Source organism: Epinephelus fuscoguttatus, linkage group LG17 (genome assembly GCF_011397635.1).
Source record: "Epinephelus fuscoguttatus linkage group LG17, E.fuscoguttatus.final_Chr_v1".
In the NCBI taxonomy this organism is placed as follows: Eukaryota; Metazoa; Chordata; class Actinopteri; order Perciformes; family Serranidae; genus Epinephelus; species Epinephelus fuscoguttatus.
Window position 1 is genome coordinate 31,307,507 of NC_064768.1, and position 18,609 is coordinate 31,326,115.

At 40.8% G+C, this 18,609-nt stretch overlaps 1 protein-coding gene across 1 annotated transcript in view; it reads right to left on the bottom strand.

Moving 5' to 3' along the window:
* The window catches only part of csmd2 (CUB and Sushi multiple domains 2), a 291,890-nt gene that overhangs the window by 221,374 nt on the left and 51,907 nt on the right, over positions 1 to 18,609 (bottom strand). Inside the window, exon 3 of the mRNA XM_049602272.1 lies at positions 16,454 to 16,566. Coding sequence (XP_049458229.1) covers positions 16,454 to 16,566 — 113 coding nt within the window. The remainder of the gene's footprint in view (positions 1 to 16,453; positions 16,567 to 18,609) is intronic.

An 18,609-nucleotide genomic window follows, 5' to 3' on the forward strand; every position in this document is an offset into this window, starting at 1 on the left:
TTATTTTCCTCTTTTGCCGGCCCCTCTCCACCAGCTGATGTCTCTTTTCATGTGTCTCCCCGTTGTCTTCCTCACAATCTCCCTGTGTCTTTGTCGGGATGCAGTGAGGGTAGGCCCTGTCAGTGTGTAGTCCGTCAGTGTGGAAACAGGAGGGAGCAAAGAGAGCCTTTCACAGAAGCCAAAATAAAGACAGGCATGAGAGGAACACTTCAATGTTCACTCTTTCTGACTGCTCAACAGACAACCTTGGGTGTTATGTGCAGTATAGAAATGCACACAACCCCGCACCTTCACACTAGGGGTGCCAAGGAAAGAAATTTTCCCATTGGTCAATAAACCCATGACTACACTGCAGGGAACAATTGAACAAGAGGATGCAGCCACAGTGAACTGCTGGATGTAGCCAACTCCTTTTTTCTCATTCACATTATCAAGTTCTCTTTAAGCATTGAGTTTCAATCCAAAATACTGCCATATAGCGGCTCTGCTTTTTGCTTTGAATCCAAATCCTTCGCCATCATCTTATCGGTCAACCCTTCTTACTGTCATCACGTGATAAGTGAAATGTAGCCCTGCTACTCTGTGCTGCGACTCTGCTACTGCTGCTGTACGGAGCAGCTTATAATTGTCTGCTGTCTGACTGAGTATCGATAACAGAAAAGCAAAACGACAGTGAGGGCAGTGGGCAACTAATGTAATAGGTGTATGCCCGAACACTGTGCAACGCCGGAAACACCAACTATCAAGCATACCTCACACACACACACACATACACACACAAACAGATACACAACACTGTCAACACATCCCACCCACTGCCCCAGTATTTGCCTCAGTCTGTCTGTCACTTTGTGCCAATGTCACACTGCTCACACCTCAGTCGCCCTCCCACAGTGGGACAGGCCTCCTTTGCTGTGATGCACCGACATGTTTTCGGCTCGTTACAAAGTCACACACATATGCACACACACACACACACACACACACACACACACACACACACACACACATTGCTTGCTCCAGGCACTCAGTCAAACATCCCCAAACCACAGGGTCACATCTCTGGAGGGACTGCATGTTTTTTACACTTGATCTGTGTGAGACACACGGATGGGAGGTTCAGACTCTCTTAAAAATGAGCTTACTTATTTTCATGGGCTGATTTTTTAGTATTGATTTGAAATTTTATTAATGAGAGTAACATTTTGCAAGAGCTTCATTTTTCTCGTTTTATCAGATACCAACTCATCTTTAATATTAAGGTGTGTAGCTTGTCTTTTCATTTTGAGGCTGCCATGATATTCAGTTTTGTATCACTAGATGCATGGCCAAAAAAAGCAAAGAGAAGTGGTCTAAAATACATACATATATTTCTAAATATATACGCACATACACGTCGCCCACGCACAGTTATATAGAACTGGTGTTATAGTCTGACAAATGCACACACTTCTTTTGCTGCTCTGAGGCACTGCAAACAAACTCACCCAAAGCCACGGGTTCACAGGGAAGGATGACCTTTCTGTACATGCTTCACTGCCCAACGGACGCATCATGCTATGTCTGAGTGTGTACTCCTGTGTCCACTTGTGCGAATGGGTGGGCTTGAATGCCTTGTGTGCAGATGTGTCTGTGTGCAACTGCAGTGTAGGAGTGTTGTTTTCCACTCCTTATGTGGAGAGCAAAACAACAACTTGTCCTGACCGCAGACTAGACCCTGTCTTGCCGCCCATTCACCCAGAAAACAAATAGAGGGCAGCAAGGAATGAGGGTAGAGACCCAAAAAAATGTGTGTGTGTGTGTCTTGCAATGCTGCGCAAAGCAGACGTGCCTGGCAATGACTTGCGGGGCAATGGGAACTGTCAAGAGCTCTCTTAGCTCATGTCAGTTCTATAAAAAGAGAGAAAAAGAATCAAGAAAATATGAAAAAATAATCCCCAAAAGGCTCAGATGTGGGATTCAGTATCAAATATTAACATAATGTGAAGCAGGGAAAGAGACGGCTGGAAGGATTTCAACAACTACATCACTCTCTTAACCCAACCGCACCAGTCATTTTAAGTTAAGAACAATATAATGCATGATTACACATGAGCCAAGTCGAAGGAGCTGCTGTTTGACTTCACTCACTCTTCTGTTAAGTATACAAATAATTTAGATTGTTCAGAAGTCCAAAACATTAACTGTCTCTGTGGAGAATATGAGATACAGAGAAACAAAGCCAGAAGAGATTACTTCCCTCATAATTATCCTAAATTATTGAAAATAAAGTACTGATTTAGTGTTAACGATGAAAAACAGGCTAAAAATACTGATGCATCATGGGTAAGTTGCACAAAAATTCGACATTTCTTGAGAGTTGTCTGAAAGTTTCTGCATTGTGCTTTGGAATATTGATGTAGACTGCCTGTTTGTGAAAGTCAGTGTGCATGCCAGACATAGCAGCGTGTGTGTTTATATGCAAGAGTGTGTGTGAGTCGAAACAGTCTTCATTAGACTGACGGAGAACTGCCGCACAACAATCAGCCATTAATTAAGTGTCAGAAGCATTTAACGGTCAGACATGCTGGCGGCCCATTCCCATGCCAGACACTAATAACAGCTACAATCTGCCAGAGAGGAAGCTCTGCTTACCAGGATGTGCCAGACAGCCCACATTTTCAAAGAAAATTAGTAAATACATTCAGCAAAATTACAGCCATAATAGCGGGCTTTCATTTAACATAACTGCGCTTGGGCTCTTAAACCCTTCTCTAATAAGAAGCACTTGTTCTTGGCTTCTTGTGCTCAGTATCTCTGCCTGTCACTGTGGCGTTCTCCCTGGAGCAAAACCTGCACAATGTGAACAAATAAATCCAATACATGTAAAGAAACCAATTGTTGCTCTGAGCAGTTGTTGATTTATGTAACAACTACACTGGATCTGCAGTCTATGGCAAAACTAGCAAGGCATTATGCTGTTGTTTTGTCCCACCAGCAATGTCACGCTTTTTGTGTTAAAAAATGAATGTATTTGCTTTTGTTTTCCTGAATTAAAAAAAGTAACACACTTAACAAACAATTATAGCAATTGCAGTAACAATACAACTTCAAACCTTTGACTAAAGCTGGAGTTTTATAGATAACCATAACAACATGCAGCAAAGGCTCAGAGAAATAAATAAAGGCGTCACGTTTAAATATGCACACAGAAATAATTACAAAACAAATATGGTTTAAGTAGAAGGCTTAATAGAAGACTCGCAAGACTGCACTGTTGGATTGACTCGAAAAAAAATTCTACTGGGAGTTGAAAATACTTCCCAAGGCCTGGGCTTTGTCTTGTACAAAGAAGCGAAACACAAGATCAAGTTGGTCACTGACGCCACGCGAATGCACACAGGGAGACACATCACTGCAGTTTCGTTTGCAGAAAGTCTAGGTGACGGTTTAACCCATATGGTTTAATGGAAAACAGAGCTGTGAGTCACTGCTTGTGGGAGAGCAGACATCAGTAAACAAAAACTGAATCTTAATAGACCTGTGAACGCGCAAAACTGAAAAACTGGACCGTGGCCAAGTCTGGAGGCATCTACATGGCCCTAATCTCTTACAGTAGGTTTCTGTTCGAGGCTCTATCAAACACTTACAGCGTTGACATTTGCAATCCAAAATACAGAGGGCTTTGCTGCTGTTGCTGCTATGACAACTGCAAAACTCCAGTGACAAACAAGAGTTGGGGGATTTAATGACCATTACTCATTCATGTTCTAACAAAACAGCATGTATTCAGTGTGACAGACCTTTATCATGGCAGACATTTTGACTGGTCAAACAAAGGTGTAACTAATGATATCAATATGAAAACTGACGGCACTTTAAGAGTAAATACAGAAAATAGAATAAACTGTTGCTGCTTAACGTACCAGAGATTTGATTGTTCATTCTCAGCATTTACAGAGAGGATGCAGCAAATGAATGAAGCAAGGACTTGCTAGATTTTGCAATGGTCATAACTGAGTCTACTCGAAATGTTGGAATCTACATTAGGCATAACGTTTCCCAATCCCTGCATAAATGGGAAAATATTTGTTTTGGGATTCATTTTATGACAATGCCAATAAAAATACTAATTTCCTACTCCTTTCATGTATCCCTTTCAGAGTCTCAGCGTAATTAGAGGCTTGGAGAGTTGTCATGACAGCACAACATGGCAATACTCCATGCCTCCCTACAAAAAAGTAAGCCATTATTACAATTTTTTAATTCATTTATTTGTTTCCGACATCATTAATGCTGAATGAAAAAGTTCGAGCAGATGGGAGAATGTAAACCTCAGCTTGGAAAACTTGTGACGTGTGAAAGCGACAGAAAGAAGAAGAGAGGAAAACAGAATAGTATGCAAACACAGAGGCAATATCGTCCTTGTCTTCACAGCATACACACACACACCATACAAAATGCATTCATAACCTGCCCAGCCCAGAGAGCAGTCAAAGTAGTTAGACAAAGAACTACAGTCAGCAGACAGCAACGTTTGAGCTGTAAAAGATATCACAGCTTGTCAGAGCATATTTAAACATATTTATGCTATTATAGACAATACTGCACTGTATTAATTCCACAATATTTGTCATGCATTTTAACAAACTCAGCTGCATGCATAGTGTGGCTCCCAGCAGCCTGAAACCATGTTGACATTTAAAGTGTCTGTGGCCTTTTCCAGAGCCTGACCTTATGCCAAGGCACACTCACATAACCGTACACCATATTAGGCAATTTATTTACAATATATTGGACTGAGGAAAACTACATTAGAAACTGTAACAAGATAGAACTATTTCAATTTATTTGTTTTGTAGTTGAGAATCACTTGTCTGGGTTAAGATTTTTAAATCCACCCACTCAACTTGTGCCAATCAGTACCAGGGGCGGGACTAACTCCAGTGTAAAGCTGTTTTCAAGCATTGTGGTTGTCAGGCGGTGAGCCCGAGCCAATGAGGAGTGATCACAACAATGGCGAGCACTGTTGCCGACATACATGCTGCTGTTGAGGCCGTTCTAAATTGACATGTCTCGTCAATATCGTCATTGCAGTTTGTTTTACTTTGCTCAGCTCCGCTCTAAAAGTGCCGGCAAAACAGGAATGTTGGCATGGCTATGTATCTGTGTGAACTTATGATGTTAGATTCAGGATACGCAGACTGAAGAGTCATAGCTCTGTTGTTGCAAATCCCAGCAGACAGCAGTAATAAAGTAATATTTGAGTAGAATGGGTAGGGTTGGGTCGGTATGAGAAAAAAAAAGGTCAATTTTTTGTGAAAAACCGCATCAAGTCGATAATACCGAATTTTCGCCACTTGGGGGCGCAATTGACTCATTTAAAATAAAAAACGACCATAGGACAAAAGAGTGACAGTAACACGTTTCTTTTATTCCTTACAAATAAATTTGCAGATTTAGCTTACTCAATCAGTGCAAACAAGTGTTGCCTCCTTCGTCAAAGTGTTGCCATATTGGCGCATTCTTTGATTTCTTCGAGACTAAATTGTCCGCCATTATCGACTCCCCAGGCTACAGTAGAGGCCTCGGCGCATGCACACTCGCACCCCCTAGCTCAGTCCCTGCCCCACCCCCACCCCCTCTCTCTCCTGCTCGCTGTGCGCTTGGCGAAGAGGCAGACTGTGCTCACAGACTCAGACGTACTATAAGGGGAGCGGACTCCGCGAGGAATGTCCACAGTCATTCAGGCTTCCATAGTCGAGCGCACTTCCATGTTGTAGTTTCCTGTGATGTGAAAAATACATGCTGAGCAGTCAGCACAGGGCTTGCAGATGTCCGCTTTTAGTCCGGGCAGACCTCCGCGTACGTTCCGCCGTAAAATGACGTATCCGGTCCAGTCGGTCTCAAAAAAAAAAAAAAAAAAAAACCCGGTCTAAGATGGAGTACCGAACTGAATTGGTATTACCGAGAACCGACCCAACCCTAAGCATGGGTTTGTGTATAAAAGAAAAGCTTAACATCATACAATCCATAAAATACACTGAATGCACAAAATATAACCCATCACATAAATTCACTTAATTGACCTACTGTTTTCTCATTTGAATTAGATCTCAATTTATTCCCTGTGAGCCATCACCAAAAATAGAATCTAATTCTGTAGGAAACACCGTAGTGTTTAAAAATCAAAGGTATTGTCTCACTATATCCTTATCCTACTATAATTTGTTTTTGCAAACATTAATAGCCTACGTCGTATTTTCCATTGTGGCTACTGTAATGTAAGTGTGAAAAAACACAGTGTAATTAGACATTTAAAATGAGCACAATGATGTATTAGCCGCTTAGTTCCTCCTTTGAGTCAAAACTCCATCAAACCAGCAAGTAGAATTGAATACTCAAACTTCTTATGCTTTAACTTCCTTGTAGAGTAAATACAAACCTGCAAACCTGCAATTACAGCATTGCACAACCTATCATTATGTGTTTCTTCCAATCATTCACGTTCGGTTAACTTAGAAAGAGTTAGCTGAACTTGTGCTTGTTTATAAGAACAATAACATCAAAATAACATATCAATAACCTGCAACTGTTTGCTTAACAGGGGTGGGTATCACAAAACTGGTACAAAATCAGTACAATCAGCACAGTTTCAAGGTGGACAAGGTTAGTGTCACTAATTCAGTACCTGACCAAATGTCTCCCCCTCTGTTTCTGAGATATGAAGTTGAGTAATGGCCAGGAAAGTGTTTCACGCAGAACATCATGTTGTCACAGTGAAGTTGACCTTTGAAACTTTATAAAATGAGATCATTTTATCATCTTTATCCTATTAGACATTTGTGTGAGGTTTTGTCAAAATTAGCATAGGAGTTCTTGGCCATTCTCATCAGCTTATTCTTCACTACAAGTGGACTTTTGTGTCAAGTTTGAAAAAATTCTCAACTCTGATTGGCTGCAGGGTATCCATTAAAACTTGATATCGGACACCAGCAGACTACTTTCTGTAAAACTAGATGTTCACCGTTCTGAAATTAATGTGCTTGATAGTATCGGCCTGCATCTTAAATACAATTCATGCGACTACACTTGATATGCAACACTGAGAGCAGTCCATCACAGTAACACAGAACTGTAAGAAGTTCACTGCCCCTCTGAACACAGTGACAGTTTACATCATTTAAGTAATCACATCCCGTTCGCTATTCAACTCACTACTTCAGGCTACAGCCGATAGTACATCATGGTTTTTTGTGTGAATCTTGATTTTGATTTAGGCATAGCTGGCTAGTGTTATTGTTAAACATACTGTCAAGTAATATTTACTGTTTGTCAACTGTATGCAGTGTTATTGACTTTGAATCTTACTAGCATCACGTTAGCTTTCTGGTTCATAGCTGGAGTAGTGAACAATGTTTCTATTGCATAAGAACCTTATGGGATGGTAATGATTGTTCCAGGTGTAAGTCAAACCCTAAGGTGTTTGCAGGGAAAATGAGTTATTGTTCGTGAAAACTTTTGATTTTAAAGACAAATTATCTTATTTTTTCTTTGGCATGTTACTATAGCACGGGCAGGATAATGCCCTTTGAGGTATTCTTTATCAGGAATGTATGTCCTCTGCACATCAGAGGGTTCTAGCCTCTCAGTCAGCCATTAATACCTGATAATGGACACCTTGTTGGGCATTATCCCTTACATACGGTACAGGAAATGGCCATATTCTTTTAAAGCAAACAGGGACACACAGATGTGCAAATAACTAAAAACAAGAGTCATTTGCAGCTAAACTTGTGTTACAGGCATGTTCTCTATGTTTGCTTTTGTTTTTTGTTCTTGCACAATGATGATTATTTATCACTAGAAGCAGGTTTAATAAAAAAGCAAAAAAAGAATCTCAAAAGGGAGGATGCATTGCTAATATTGCAAGAAGGCAGTATACATCAACAGCGAAAAGACAGAAATATAATTTGATTGCTGAGTGATGCTGGTTACGTAATCAAAACCATCCAAACAATCCATGTAAATTGCTCTTTGGCAAACAATTACTTTTGTAAATCTCTTCTAATCAAAGCCAATTTCACCAGAGCGAGCAACAACAACATCCAAGGAAAGTATCTCTTAGGAGCTCAGCAGGTTATAAAAGCCCCTCAACCCCTCCTTTCAAATTACAGACAGAAACACAAACAGGGCCATAATATACCCCTGAGTACAAAGTGCGTTAGTCACTGTGGGGAGGGAAAATTGAACATTAGTATTGTAAGATTTGAACCAGGACTTTACTCTTCTTTTCCCTCTGTCATCACACTTTCATTTGGCCAACTCCCCGACTTAAAGGGACGCCTCATTTTTCAATTAGGCACTAGACTCACTCATGCTCCACTGCTTTCTCATCACCCTCATCTATTCTGCTCCCCCCCTTCCTCTTTCATGCTAATAGGAAGGAGAGAAAGGGGGGGCGGGGATGGTCAAGGAGGAGTAGATAGAGACACTATTGTAGATCAGCTCTGATGAACGCAGGAGAGGACTGTTACTGGAAGGACTCCCTCTGCTGCCTCTTTATTGAGGACGTCACAGTTTCGATTCTATATTGAAAATCAATCGCAATGAGCTTTTAATTTCGATTGTCAAAATCAAAAGCATGTGTCAGTTGTTATTTTTTTATTATTTAATTAAGTTAAATTTGACCATGTAGCCTTAGTGTGGTACACACCCCTCAAAATATGGCAATTATATCACATTGGACACAAAGTAGGCTGTATCTTTCAATAAGAATTTGACAATGTCGATGACAGTTGTCGGCATAAAACCTATGATCGGTTGAGCTTTACGAATCGAGACTTGATAGTCTAACAATAGCCCCTTTTACACTGCCAGATTTTCGGCGAATGTTGGGCCGTTTTGCCGGCAAGCTGCGAGCGTTTAGACACACAGAGCCGGTTTGGCGAGTTGATCCGAGGTGCCCAGTTTTCCGCCTCACAGGGTAGTCATATTGGCTGAACCTTTTTGGTTTAAAAAGAACGATGTGCCCTTCCGCCATGGGAGGAGCTGTTGATGACGCCGCACATGCAACCCACTAGCGTGCGACTAACAGGAAACAGCTGATAGCAGGAATGAGCAGCTAGTAGCAAGAGGGAAGCGCAAACCTGACAGACACAGTAAAGATGAGCAACAGGGGAGACAAAGAATTGCGCACCCTCCTTGTCCTTGCAAACGAAGAGGCCATTAACCATCAGATGACGGGAAATGGTGAAGGACGGGCCAACTTATGAGAGAATCGCCGAAAGCTGCTGTGGCTTCCCTCCCACGTCACTGTTTATGTCACACGTTGAGCTACACGTTTTGTTACTTGCTCACGCCCCCCATTGCCCCTAAAAAGGCATTCTGTATGAACAAAAGTAGGTAGGCGGCATTTTGCCACACTCCCCGATTTTGTTTTTATACTGCCAATGCTGAAGAAGAAAGAAAGAAGACTGATTGGGCTTTCCTGCAAATTTGCACGATTCCTATTTAAAAAGGGCTAATGGCATAGCGTTCAGTGCTGAAAAAAATGCTGAAATAGAAAACTGAATAAAATCTCGACTCTAAAATCGAATCGTTTATTTGCAGAATCGTGACATCCATATCCTTAACTCACTTTCAGAAAAATGGCGATTGCTTATGGTGACTTATTGATGATTCACAATGTCTTTAGATTTCCTTTTTAAAAGGCTGCTGTTGGAAGGCTTTTATAAATCATCTTAGCCCCAGATGCAGATCTTCGATATACAGTATATAATGAATCTAAAGTTAGAGATATTAATACAACTGGTTTAAAACATGTATACTAACTGACTTCATGAGACATTGTGTGCATGCCATTTCCTCCTATTTCAGACACCTGCAGTGACTTAATGCTGAGGAGGCAGGCTGCTTGAGTCGTGAGGCAGAGCTGGCTGTGGATATTTTTTTTTTCGGCTGACCCAGTTGGGAGGCACATTGAATATGCAACTAAGACACAGACGGAGGAGAAACTTGGCGACACATGACTGGATAATCATCACGGTACTTTAATATTCAAGAGAGAGAGGGCGAGTGAGTGATAAAATTAGGGGAAAGGCAACAAAATGTGGGAGACATGGAGTTTGAGATTCGTGGTAGAGCGGAGAAAGGGGAGAAGAGGAGTAAGGACGGAGAGAAAACAGGCAATGGTGGGGCGCAAGGAATGCAGTAAGACACGAAGCGATAAGAAGTCTCCTCTATTCCCAGTAGATATTTTCAGAAGCTCAGCAAATGTTTCTAATTCCCTTTGCCTCTGTTAGCCTCCTTCTCTATAGCTACAGATTAAACATGAATAAAGAGTTCGCAAAGAGATGGTGAAGAGAAAGAGGAGAAAAAGACAGAAAAAAGGAGTCTGGTGGTTGCCATGGTGACGAGAGGGGAGAGATTCCAGAGTGGTCTCGGCCATTACGCAGTGTGTTGTGGAGATGGACTGTGCAGCACTTAGGCTTATTGCAGTGTGGGCTGAAACAGAACAGATATCTAATATAAACGAGATGGGCTCACACCAAAATGGTGGATGGTAAGCACAGTCCTAATAAAAAAGAGGCTGTGGAATACGGAGGTGTTACTGCCAAAAGCTGTGCTGAGAAAAGCCAATCAGGCTAAGAAAAAAAAAGACATTTATCCCATTTTAGAAAATGGAAGGAGATCCAGTGAGTAAAAGCCTCTCACACATACCCAGTGACATCTACGCAGAGACATACTAAGGCTCACAGGCAAATGAACACATGCATGCACAAAAAACATAAACAGGGCTACATTGATCCTCGGCCATAACAGCCGAGCACAACCACTCTGTTACTGCAAAGCCAAGAATAACAGTTGTCGTCTTTGGCTAGAGAGTGGGTCATATGTAATGAGCAGGCACCACAACAGCTAAAGATAGGACAGTGGTTTCCTGTTCTATCAGCCAGACATTAGGCATTTGAGTAACACAAAATGAGCCACATTCCAACTGAAAAACAATCTTTTGTCCGAACTAAAATAGCCTCACATTTCCGGCTTGTTATTGTACGAACCCACAATTACAGATGCACCCTCTAGGAGTAGAGGGTTAGGAAAACAGTGCAATTTCTCCAGCAAGAATGCCCAATGAAGTGCCTGAATGTTTACTTACTACTCATATTTATGTGTGGTGTTTAAATATTCAGTAGAGTTGTTCCAATACCTTTATCAATATCGGAAATGCCTCTGATACTGGTTCAAATGCTGGATCCAGTAAGTCTATGCACTACCTAATTCATGAACAACCTTTGAAGTATTTCAGACTCGTCTTTCCCACAATCAATTCTTCTTTGCCACTCTGTGCAGCTACTAGCAACAACTTTTTCAGACCAGTGATGAAGAGATTATTTCTGGCAAATAGCGCACCATTAGCTGTTAGCAAAATGTCAACAATTTGGCGATATTCTACTCTGGAATGTCCCACCACTTTAGGGTTTAATCAGAGCCATATCATACAACATCAACAGCAATCACTTTACAAGCATACAAGGTTAGTAATGTACAGCTGTTCATGTTTTTTTTTTTTTTTTTTTTTTTTTAACCAACGATATCAGATCAGGAACGGGAACATGCAATCCCGGCATGCAACAGTCGAAATCAAAACAACTTCATACTGTTAGGAAAGCGCGCTGTTCAACTGACTGCCAAGCATAGGACAGCTAACAGCTAACTCGTCTCTTCTCCGGGCTGTATTCATATAAAAGTGAACATGGTGGACAGCTGGGATGTCAGAATAGTTGACACGCAAAGGGGAGAGTGTTTTATCGAATCCCGAAAGACGGCGGAGGTGGATTACTGCTATAAAACGTGCCCGAAGCGAGAAGAACACGGAGCAGTCGACGCTCACTAACTTTAATGTTTATTTTACATGCTTTTACTGTGATTTCTAACCATTTAATTTTCATAAAAAGCAAGTTTGACCTTTGAATTATGGCATGGATTTTGCGCAGCCAGTAAAAGGATGTTGCTCACTCAATGAGCAACACGAAATAAATGTGGGATAAGAAAATTACTTACATTATTTTATTACAGTTATATGTAAGGCTGCTGATATGTCATGTATCATTGTTTTGCCATGGGGATTGTGCAATTTATCACTAGATTCTGTCATTGTTAGCAGGAGGGAAGCAAACTGTAGATGTGGGGATACTGCAATAATGGAATATTGTCCACTCTGGACACACTCCAATTGCACTTTCACTGTTTTGTGTGTGGAAAAGGAACAAAACCGGACAGCAGAGAATATGCACCGTCAAATAGCATTACAATGGAAATATATAAAAATAAACAAATAGCAATGACACCTCATTTGACAGGCTGGTTATTGTACAACCTGGTCCATTAAGGAGTGTAGTTATACCAAGGGTGAGCTATCGACGTGCAGAACTACACAGTGCTTTCTGTCAGACAATAAAATGAGATAATGTAGAATTCCATTATGCATATAGTCTGGTGGGTGTCCATCACATTTCACTGCTATAAAAAAGGACTCGTGCAGTTAGAGAGGAGGACAAAGACTGGCCATGTGCCAAGTTATTTGTTTACCAGTATTTTTGGGTCAAATGGAGCGTAACGAACTGCTTCAATAAATAACTCTGCAAAAAGAGAAAGCCAACTGACAAGCAGAGTTAAAGCTAAATGGAATATTAACTGTGAGAAATTACTGAAGGGGTGACTACAGGACAAAGAGTATCAGTTTCCTCGTGAGACCATTTTAAAAATCACCACCAAGACACCAATAACTTCCTGAAATGATACACCATGGGATCTCTGATTATGTACAATCTTTGGTCGTTGCCTGTTCTCAAACATGTCCCCTGCTGACCATTGTGCACTATTTCTAACTGTGAACTAATCAAATCAAAGCAGAACAGTGGCTTTATGCCAGTGGCTTCTGGTCAAACGGACTTCATACAAAGCAGCACAAAGCAGTGTGTCAGCTTCTGTGACATCTTCCTGGTGTTTCTCGGCTTCCTGGGTAGTTCAATAGCAGAGAAGTTATTTGAAACTTCATATGACTCCTGGCAACAGCAGGTATGCGGCTGCCGAATAATACAAGGAAGAAGAAAAGATCTATTGTGGAAATTAACTGGGCAAATTTAAGATTAAAACTTTAAATCTCCTTTTATCTCTTCGCTAAATGTTTCCAGCATTACGAGTATCACAGAGAATGGCTAGAGTGGCATATTTCTTCAAAAGACGTGTTTGATGTTCGCTCATGCCAGCATGGACTATATACAGAATGCATTTTGTGTTTGTTTGTTTACCTAGGCTGCTCTTACCATCCAGCTGATTTTGAGGTTTGTGTTAATTTTAACCAGCAACCAGATAAAACAGGTCTAGCCACAGGGTAGTGGTTCATTATCTCTGGCCTTTGTGCCAAGGAACTCTAGCGGGATTTCAGTGGCACAGAGAAGTCAAAGGACTCATGTGTGCCATGAGGAAATTGCCAAAAAGGTTCAAAGGAAGAGCAGAGTAGAATACAACAAAACAGAATGAAGGGAGGTAGAAAAAGGGATGTGGTTTCACTTCATCTGAAGAATACAGAATAGAGAGCTAGGATTGGTGTGTGTGCATATCCTGCGTAATAAAAGCAAACTGCGGGTGGTCCTCCATCAATTCAGTTACAGTGAACTGATGCTGTGCTTTGGATATCTCCTGTTCTTCTCACTCTCCAATTAACATTCACTCTAACCTACAGGGCAGCGCCACATGTCAGCACAGTGGAGCCTTTTTCATGTCCTATGTGGCAAGGGTCATTGCATTTGGTCTCACTAGTATCATGTGAGGTGGGTGACAGGCAGTTTGCAACTAATTTCCCCTGGTGCTCAACGGGCTTGATCAACAAGTCTCTTTGGTATCAAAGTCACTGCAAAATTACAACTAGGAAAGTGCGCTCAGTTGAGTGCTAATCTCATATCCCAGGCGGCTGGGCTGGACAATGTTGTCAAATTCCAAGAGACCTCTTTCAGAAGCTTCCAAAAGCTAAGAAGAATGTTTCTATTTTTGATGGAGCCAAAGCCTAACTGAAGGGCTGTACGTTAACTTTTTGTACATAGCAGTGGAGCTACCGAGGTTTAAAGGTTTGCAGCATTGGCCACAAAACTACAACATGACTATCAGGTAGGTCTAAATCAATTTTAGTTTGGAACAATTAAAAATCTTTGCGGGGGGAGTTAAAAGTCCTTTTCCATGGCCTTTCAAATCTAGTGCTTTAAAATCATTCAAATCTTTTTGTCTATAGGCTATTAAACTTATTAATTCACATAACACTAACAGAGAGGCTGAGAGGGAGGAGTGAGAGACACTTTGTCCTCGTTATATACCTCTTGTATATGAAACGTCTGTGTTGTTGCTGCATTTTTTTAAACAGATCTGTCACCTGCATCAGGCGCTTTCTCGTCACACAACAGACTACAACAACCAAGACGAACAGCGACACGCTATGATCCACCTCACACACAAACTAGCAGCGCAGTGCTGTACTACACGTGTGCTGCGGTAATTTCATTCATCTCACAGACTGATTCAGCGTAGCACGTGCAACATATAGGCTGATGTTGCACAGTAGACAAATTAATAGAGCGATTAAACAGGAGAGCAGTACTGTGTCTCTAAGAGTGTTGCTGTTGCTGGAGAACTTGTGAGTGAACCAGTGGGGTGAAGCTGTGCGAGAGGAGAGATGCACACTGGTATGCGTTATGTAACCCAACTTGACCCTATATCGATATAAACCATGTTGTCTAAATTTACATCTTGCTTGTAAATATATACGGTTACGTTGTTCATAGTCGTTGTATCGTCCAGCCCTAATACAAAACAGGGCTCTTTGCATGGTATGATGCTGTGCAGAGGACGAGACAAACCCTGGACACAGCAAGACCACAGAGAGCTGCAGCCAGTGGAACTGTCCCTCCAAGCTCCCTTACAGTCAAGATGGCGGTGAAGATACCAAAAGTGGGGAATGATTCATTGCTTAGCTTGCCTAACTTTAGTGGATCAAAACATATTAGGTATGTAATGAATCTGCAGATGCAGTTACGGATGCCAGTTTTTGACTTGCAGCCCCAAGAGGCCAGTTAAGAGGAGTGAGGGATCAGCAGTAAATTATGGTATGAAACAGGTTTTTACACAACTATGAATCACTGCAGTCATGAGAGGTCCTTGAGCATACAGCCATAAACGTGTAAGCGAGATATTAGGGCAACTGGTCAAGTAGTATTCATGATAAGCTGTGGACAGAGGGATACACGCACATTCACAAACTACCAAAAGCATGATGATAATAATTTTATGATATGACTTAGCTTTATCGATATGTGTATGCCATGCCCTGTACAGTAGGGCTGCAACGATTACTCTCATTGTCGATTAATCTGGTTATTTTCTCGACTTCTCAGTTTGTGATTTGGTCAGTGAAATGTCAGAAAATGCTGAAAAATGTCAATCGGTGTTCACCAAAGTCCAAGCTGACGTTCTCAAATGTCTTGTTTGTCCACAACCCAAAGATATTCAGTTTAAGTGTCTCAGGAGAGTAAAAAAACTGAAAATATTCACATTTAAGAAGCTGGACTCCATGTAGTACAAAAGGAAAAGTAGTAGCTCAAGTAGTAAAATTCCAAAATGAATAATTCACGGTGTAAAATGACTTTAGTTATCTTGTTTAAGCTTCTGCAAACATATTTGAAGCAAGAGACAGTTTAATCATCCAAGGTCAGAAGCGAGACAGGTCTGACAGTTTTGTTTCCACCAGTGAGAAAGAAAGGCACGATGCCCCAATTGCCTCCCAGTGGAGTTAACAAACAGTCCCTTTGCTCTTTTGTCTTTGGTTTTGTCTAGTCACGCAATGTGGTCTCGGGCCTCCCGAGTCGCTTGACGTTGCTTCATCGAGCCACATCCCCACATTCGCAATATCTCAAAAAAGACAGACAAACTCCTGTCAGGTAATTAGCCTAATTAGTCACTCGCTTGTATTTCCTTCCCCTCCCTAAGCTCGCCTTTCCTCCTGCGTGAGTTTCAAGAGTGCCATCATTAATATCATCCTACCATGGGTCATAAAGCATTGCATGTCACCATGATAAAGGTCCCAGCCTTGGCCTGGGAGGGGAGAGATGATAACCTAGCTGGATAGGATGGCTTTAAATTAAACCGTCTGATGATACAATTAGCTCAATGCACGCTAGCACTGTATTTGCTTTGTTTGCTCTCTTTTGTTGCTCAGTAGCTCTGAAACCTTTTTTTCATTAAGCTATGAAACACGAACAGGAGTGACTGAAAGATCCCACTGTATTCATAATTATTGCCATAAGTGCAATGCAGAAATGACAGAAATTTCATCACATCCACATTCATGCTGTAAGAAAAAAATACAACAACAACATAGCGCCTTTTCCCATGGCTCAGAGACAAATAACATGGACTTTACCTTCGTAGACAGCTTTAAATCCCTGCCCGCTGACTGCGTAGTCAGACAGTAGCCACAGTGTGAGCCTGGAGCCTGTACTCACAATGGGTGAAGGCAGCTGGAACCCTGTTAACCTGAGAACAAATGGACAGAAGGACAATAACGATCAGACTCAAAAAAAAAAAAAAAAGATCCAATCAACAGCACAGTTGGTTGCAAGGTCAGGTATGAAGCCCACTTCCATCAAACCAGCTGTTCCCTTCGGCATTCAAGGATAACTTTTTGTATAACGAGGCTCTGAATCATACACAAATGATTAAAATGCCAAGACCCCAACAGGACAGAAAGCCTCAACAGATTTCTCTCCATCAGCGAAGACAGAGTAACTGCAATCATATGTCTGCAGTAAATTAGAAACACAGCAGCCACTGTGGGAATGAACAAACAGCTGGATAGACAACAAACATAAAATTGTCAGTCTCTAAGTCAACAACCGTTTCTAATAGCTGAAGAGTACTTTTTAGATTTGCAATTTACGTGGAGGAGAAAATATATGTGCTATTTATACCTGCAGTGTCCATCTCACCATGTCTCAGTCTAAAAGGTATCTTAAGTACTCAATGTTCTTTTCATGTTGGATGTCGATTTAAGGCTTGTTTTTCCACCAGTCTAACACAGTATTCTTTCTCACCTGGACCCGTATTTATTAAACATCTCTAAGTCTGAAATTGGTCCTAACTTGTCCAAAATGATCAGAGTGACACATATTTGAGCCTAATTTTAGACATAGGAGTAAAAATAGTTCAACTTTCTTAACCTTGGAATTAAGCTTATCTTTATTAAGATTTAGAACGACCGCAGAGCCTGTCAGGAGTTTAAAAGATAAACAATCATAGAAGATACATCTGCAAATATTCCTACAGGTGTGGAAATATAAAAAGGACATTTTTGTTTAAAAAAAAAAAACAAGTAATAATAATCTTCATCAAAGATATGGATACTTGTGTTAGCTGCAGCCACTCTGTAGAAAGTTTTTGCAATTTCACTTGGTGAAAAACAGAACATTTAACCACCATAGTGATTATTTGAGTCACAGTGATTATCACAGCGTAAAGATTCAGTCGCACAGATGTTCAATAATTGCTCAATTATAAATATGAATATAGAATAAAGCATTTCATGCAATGTGGTGGTCTTCTTGGATTTGTCAGCATCAGTGTCTCAAGCTGCTTTCATCTTTTAATGTCATATAATGTTATTACTTCAAGCACATGTAGGTGAGGACACATGTTGGTTTAATCCATACCATGGTATCAACACATATCGGTAATGCATGCATGATCTTTGATGCTGTGGCCAAGTGGCCCAGGTTTGCATGACGCACAGACGCCCTCAGACCATGACAGCAGACCAAAGACAGCGCTTGTGCCTGAATTATACCATTGTGCCAAGGCACTTCTTACACACATCATATTTTTAGCAGTCTTTACGGTCTTAGTCCCTTGTCATACAAGTGATGCTCTTTATGTTTCAGTTTCTATTTTCTGCAACAGATAGGAGAATAAACAAATCGTATTAATTTCATCTTATGGTTCTGATTGTGTAAAAAATTTAAATGTCCTACATCCTCAAAGGAGAACATCATAAGAAACTTCCAAGTGTTGCTTTGAGGTGACAGTATCCTTATGCTATTTTTAAGTACACAAGTTTTCTCAGTGTTCATTCTCGGTGTGTTTATGTGTCATTATTAGTTGTCATTATGATGACACTTGTCTCAGTATAACGGCATTATCAATATTTAATGTGACTTACTGGTAGTTTTGTCATGCCAATATTGCAGGCTCATTTGACACTGAATACTATTAAGCATGAAACTAACCTTTATATAAATTCCAGGATGACTTTAGTGTTTTAATGGCATAAGTGTTAGTTCAAATAGACGTTTAAAGTTATTTCCGTCATATTTAAGTGTAAATATCCCCTGTGTGGGAGTAATAAAGTCTTACCTTATTTAAAATAACTTGAGCAGTTTTCCCCTCCTTATTTTGACGGTGACATATGACGCAGTATCTTTTTACCACCTGTAGCTAATTAGCATTAACAAATTAGCCACACAACAAAATTCACCTTGGCTGTTGTCTAGTGTTACACAACTCTGCTGGGCAGTATGCAAATAG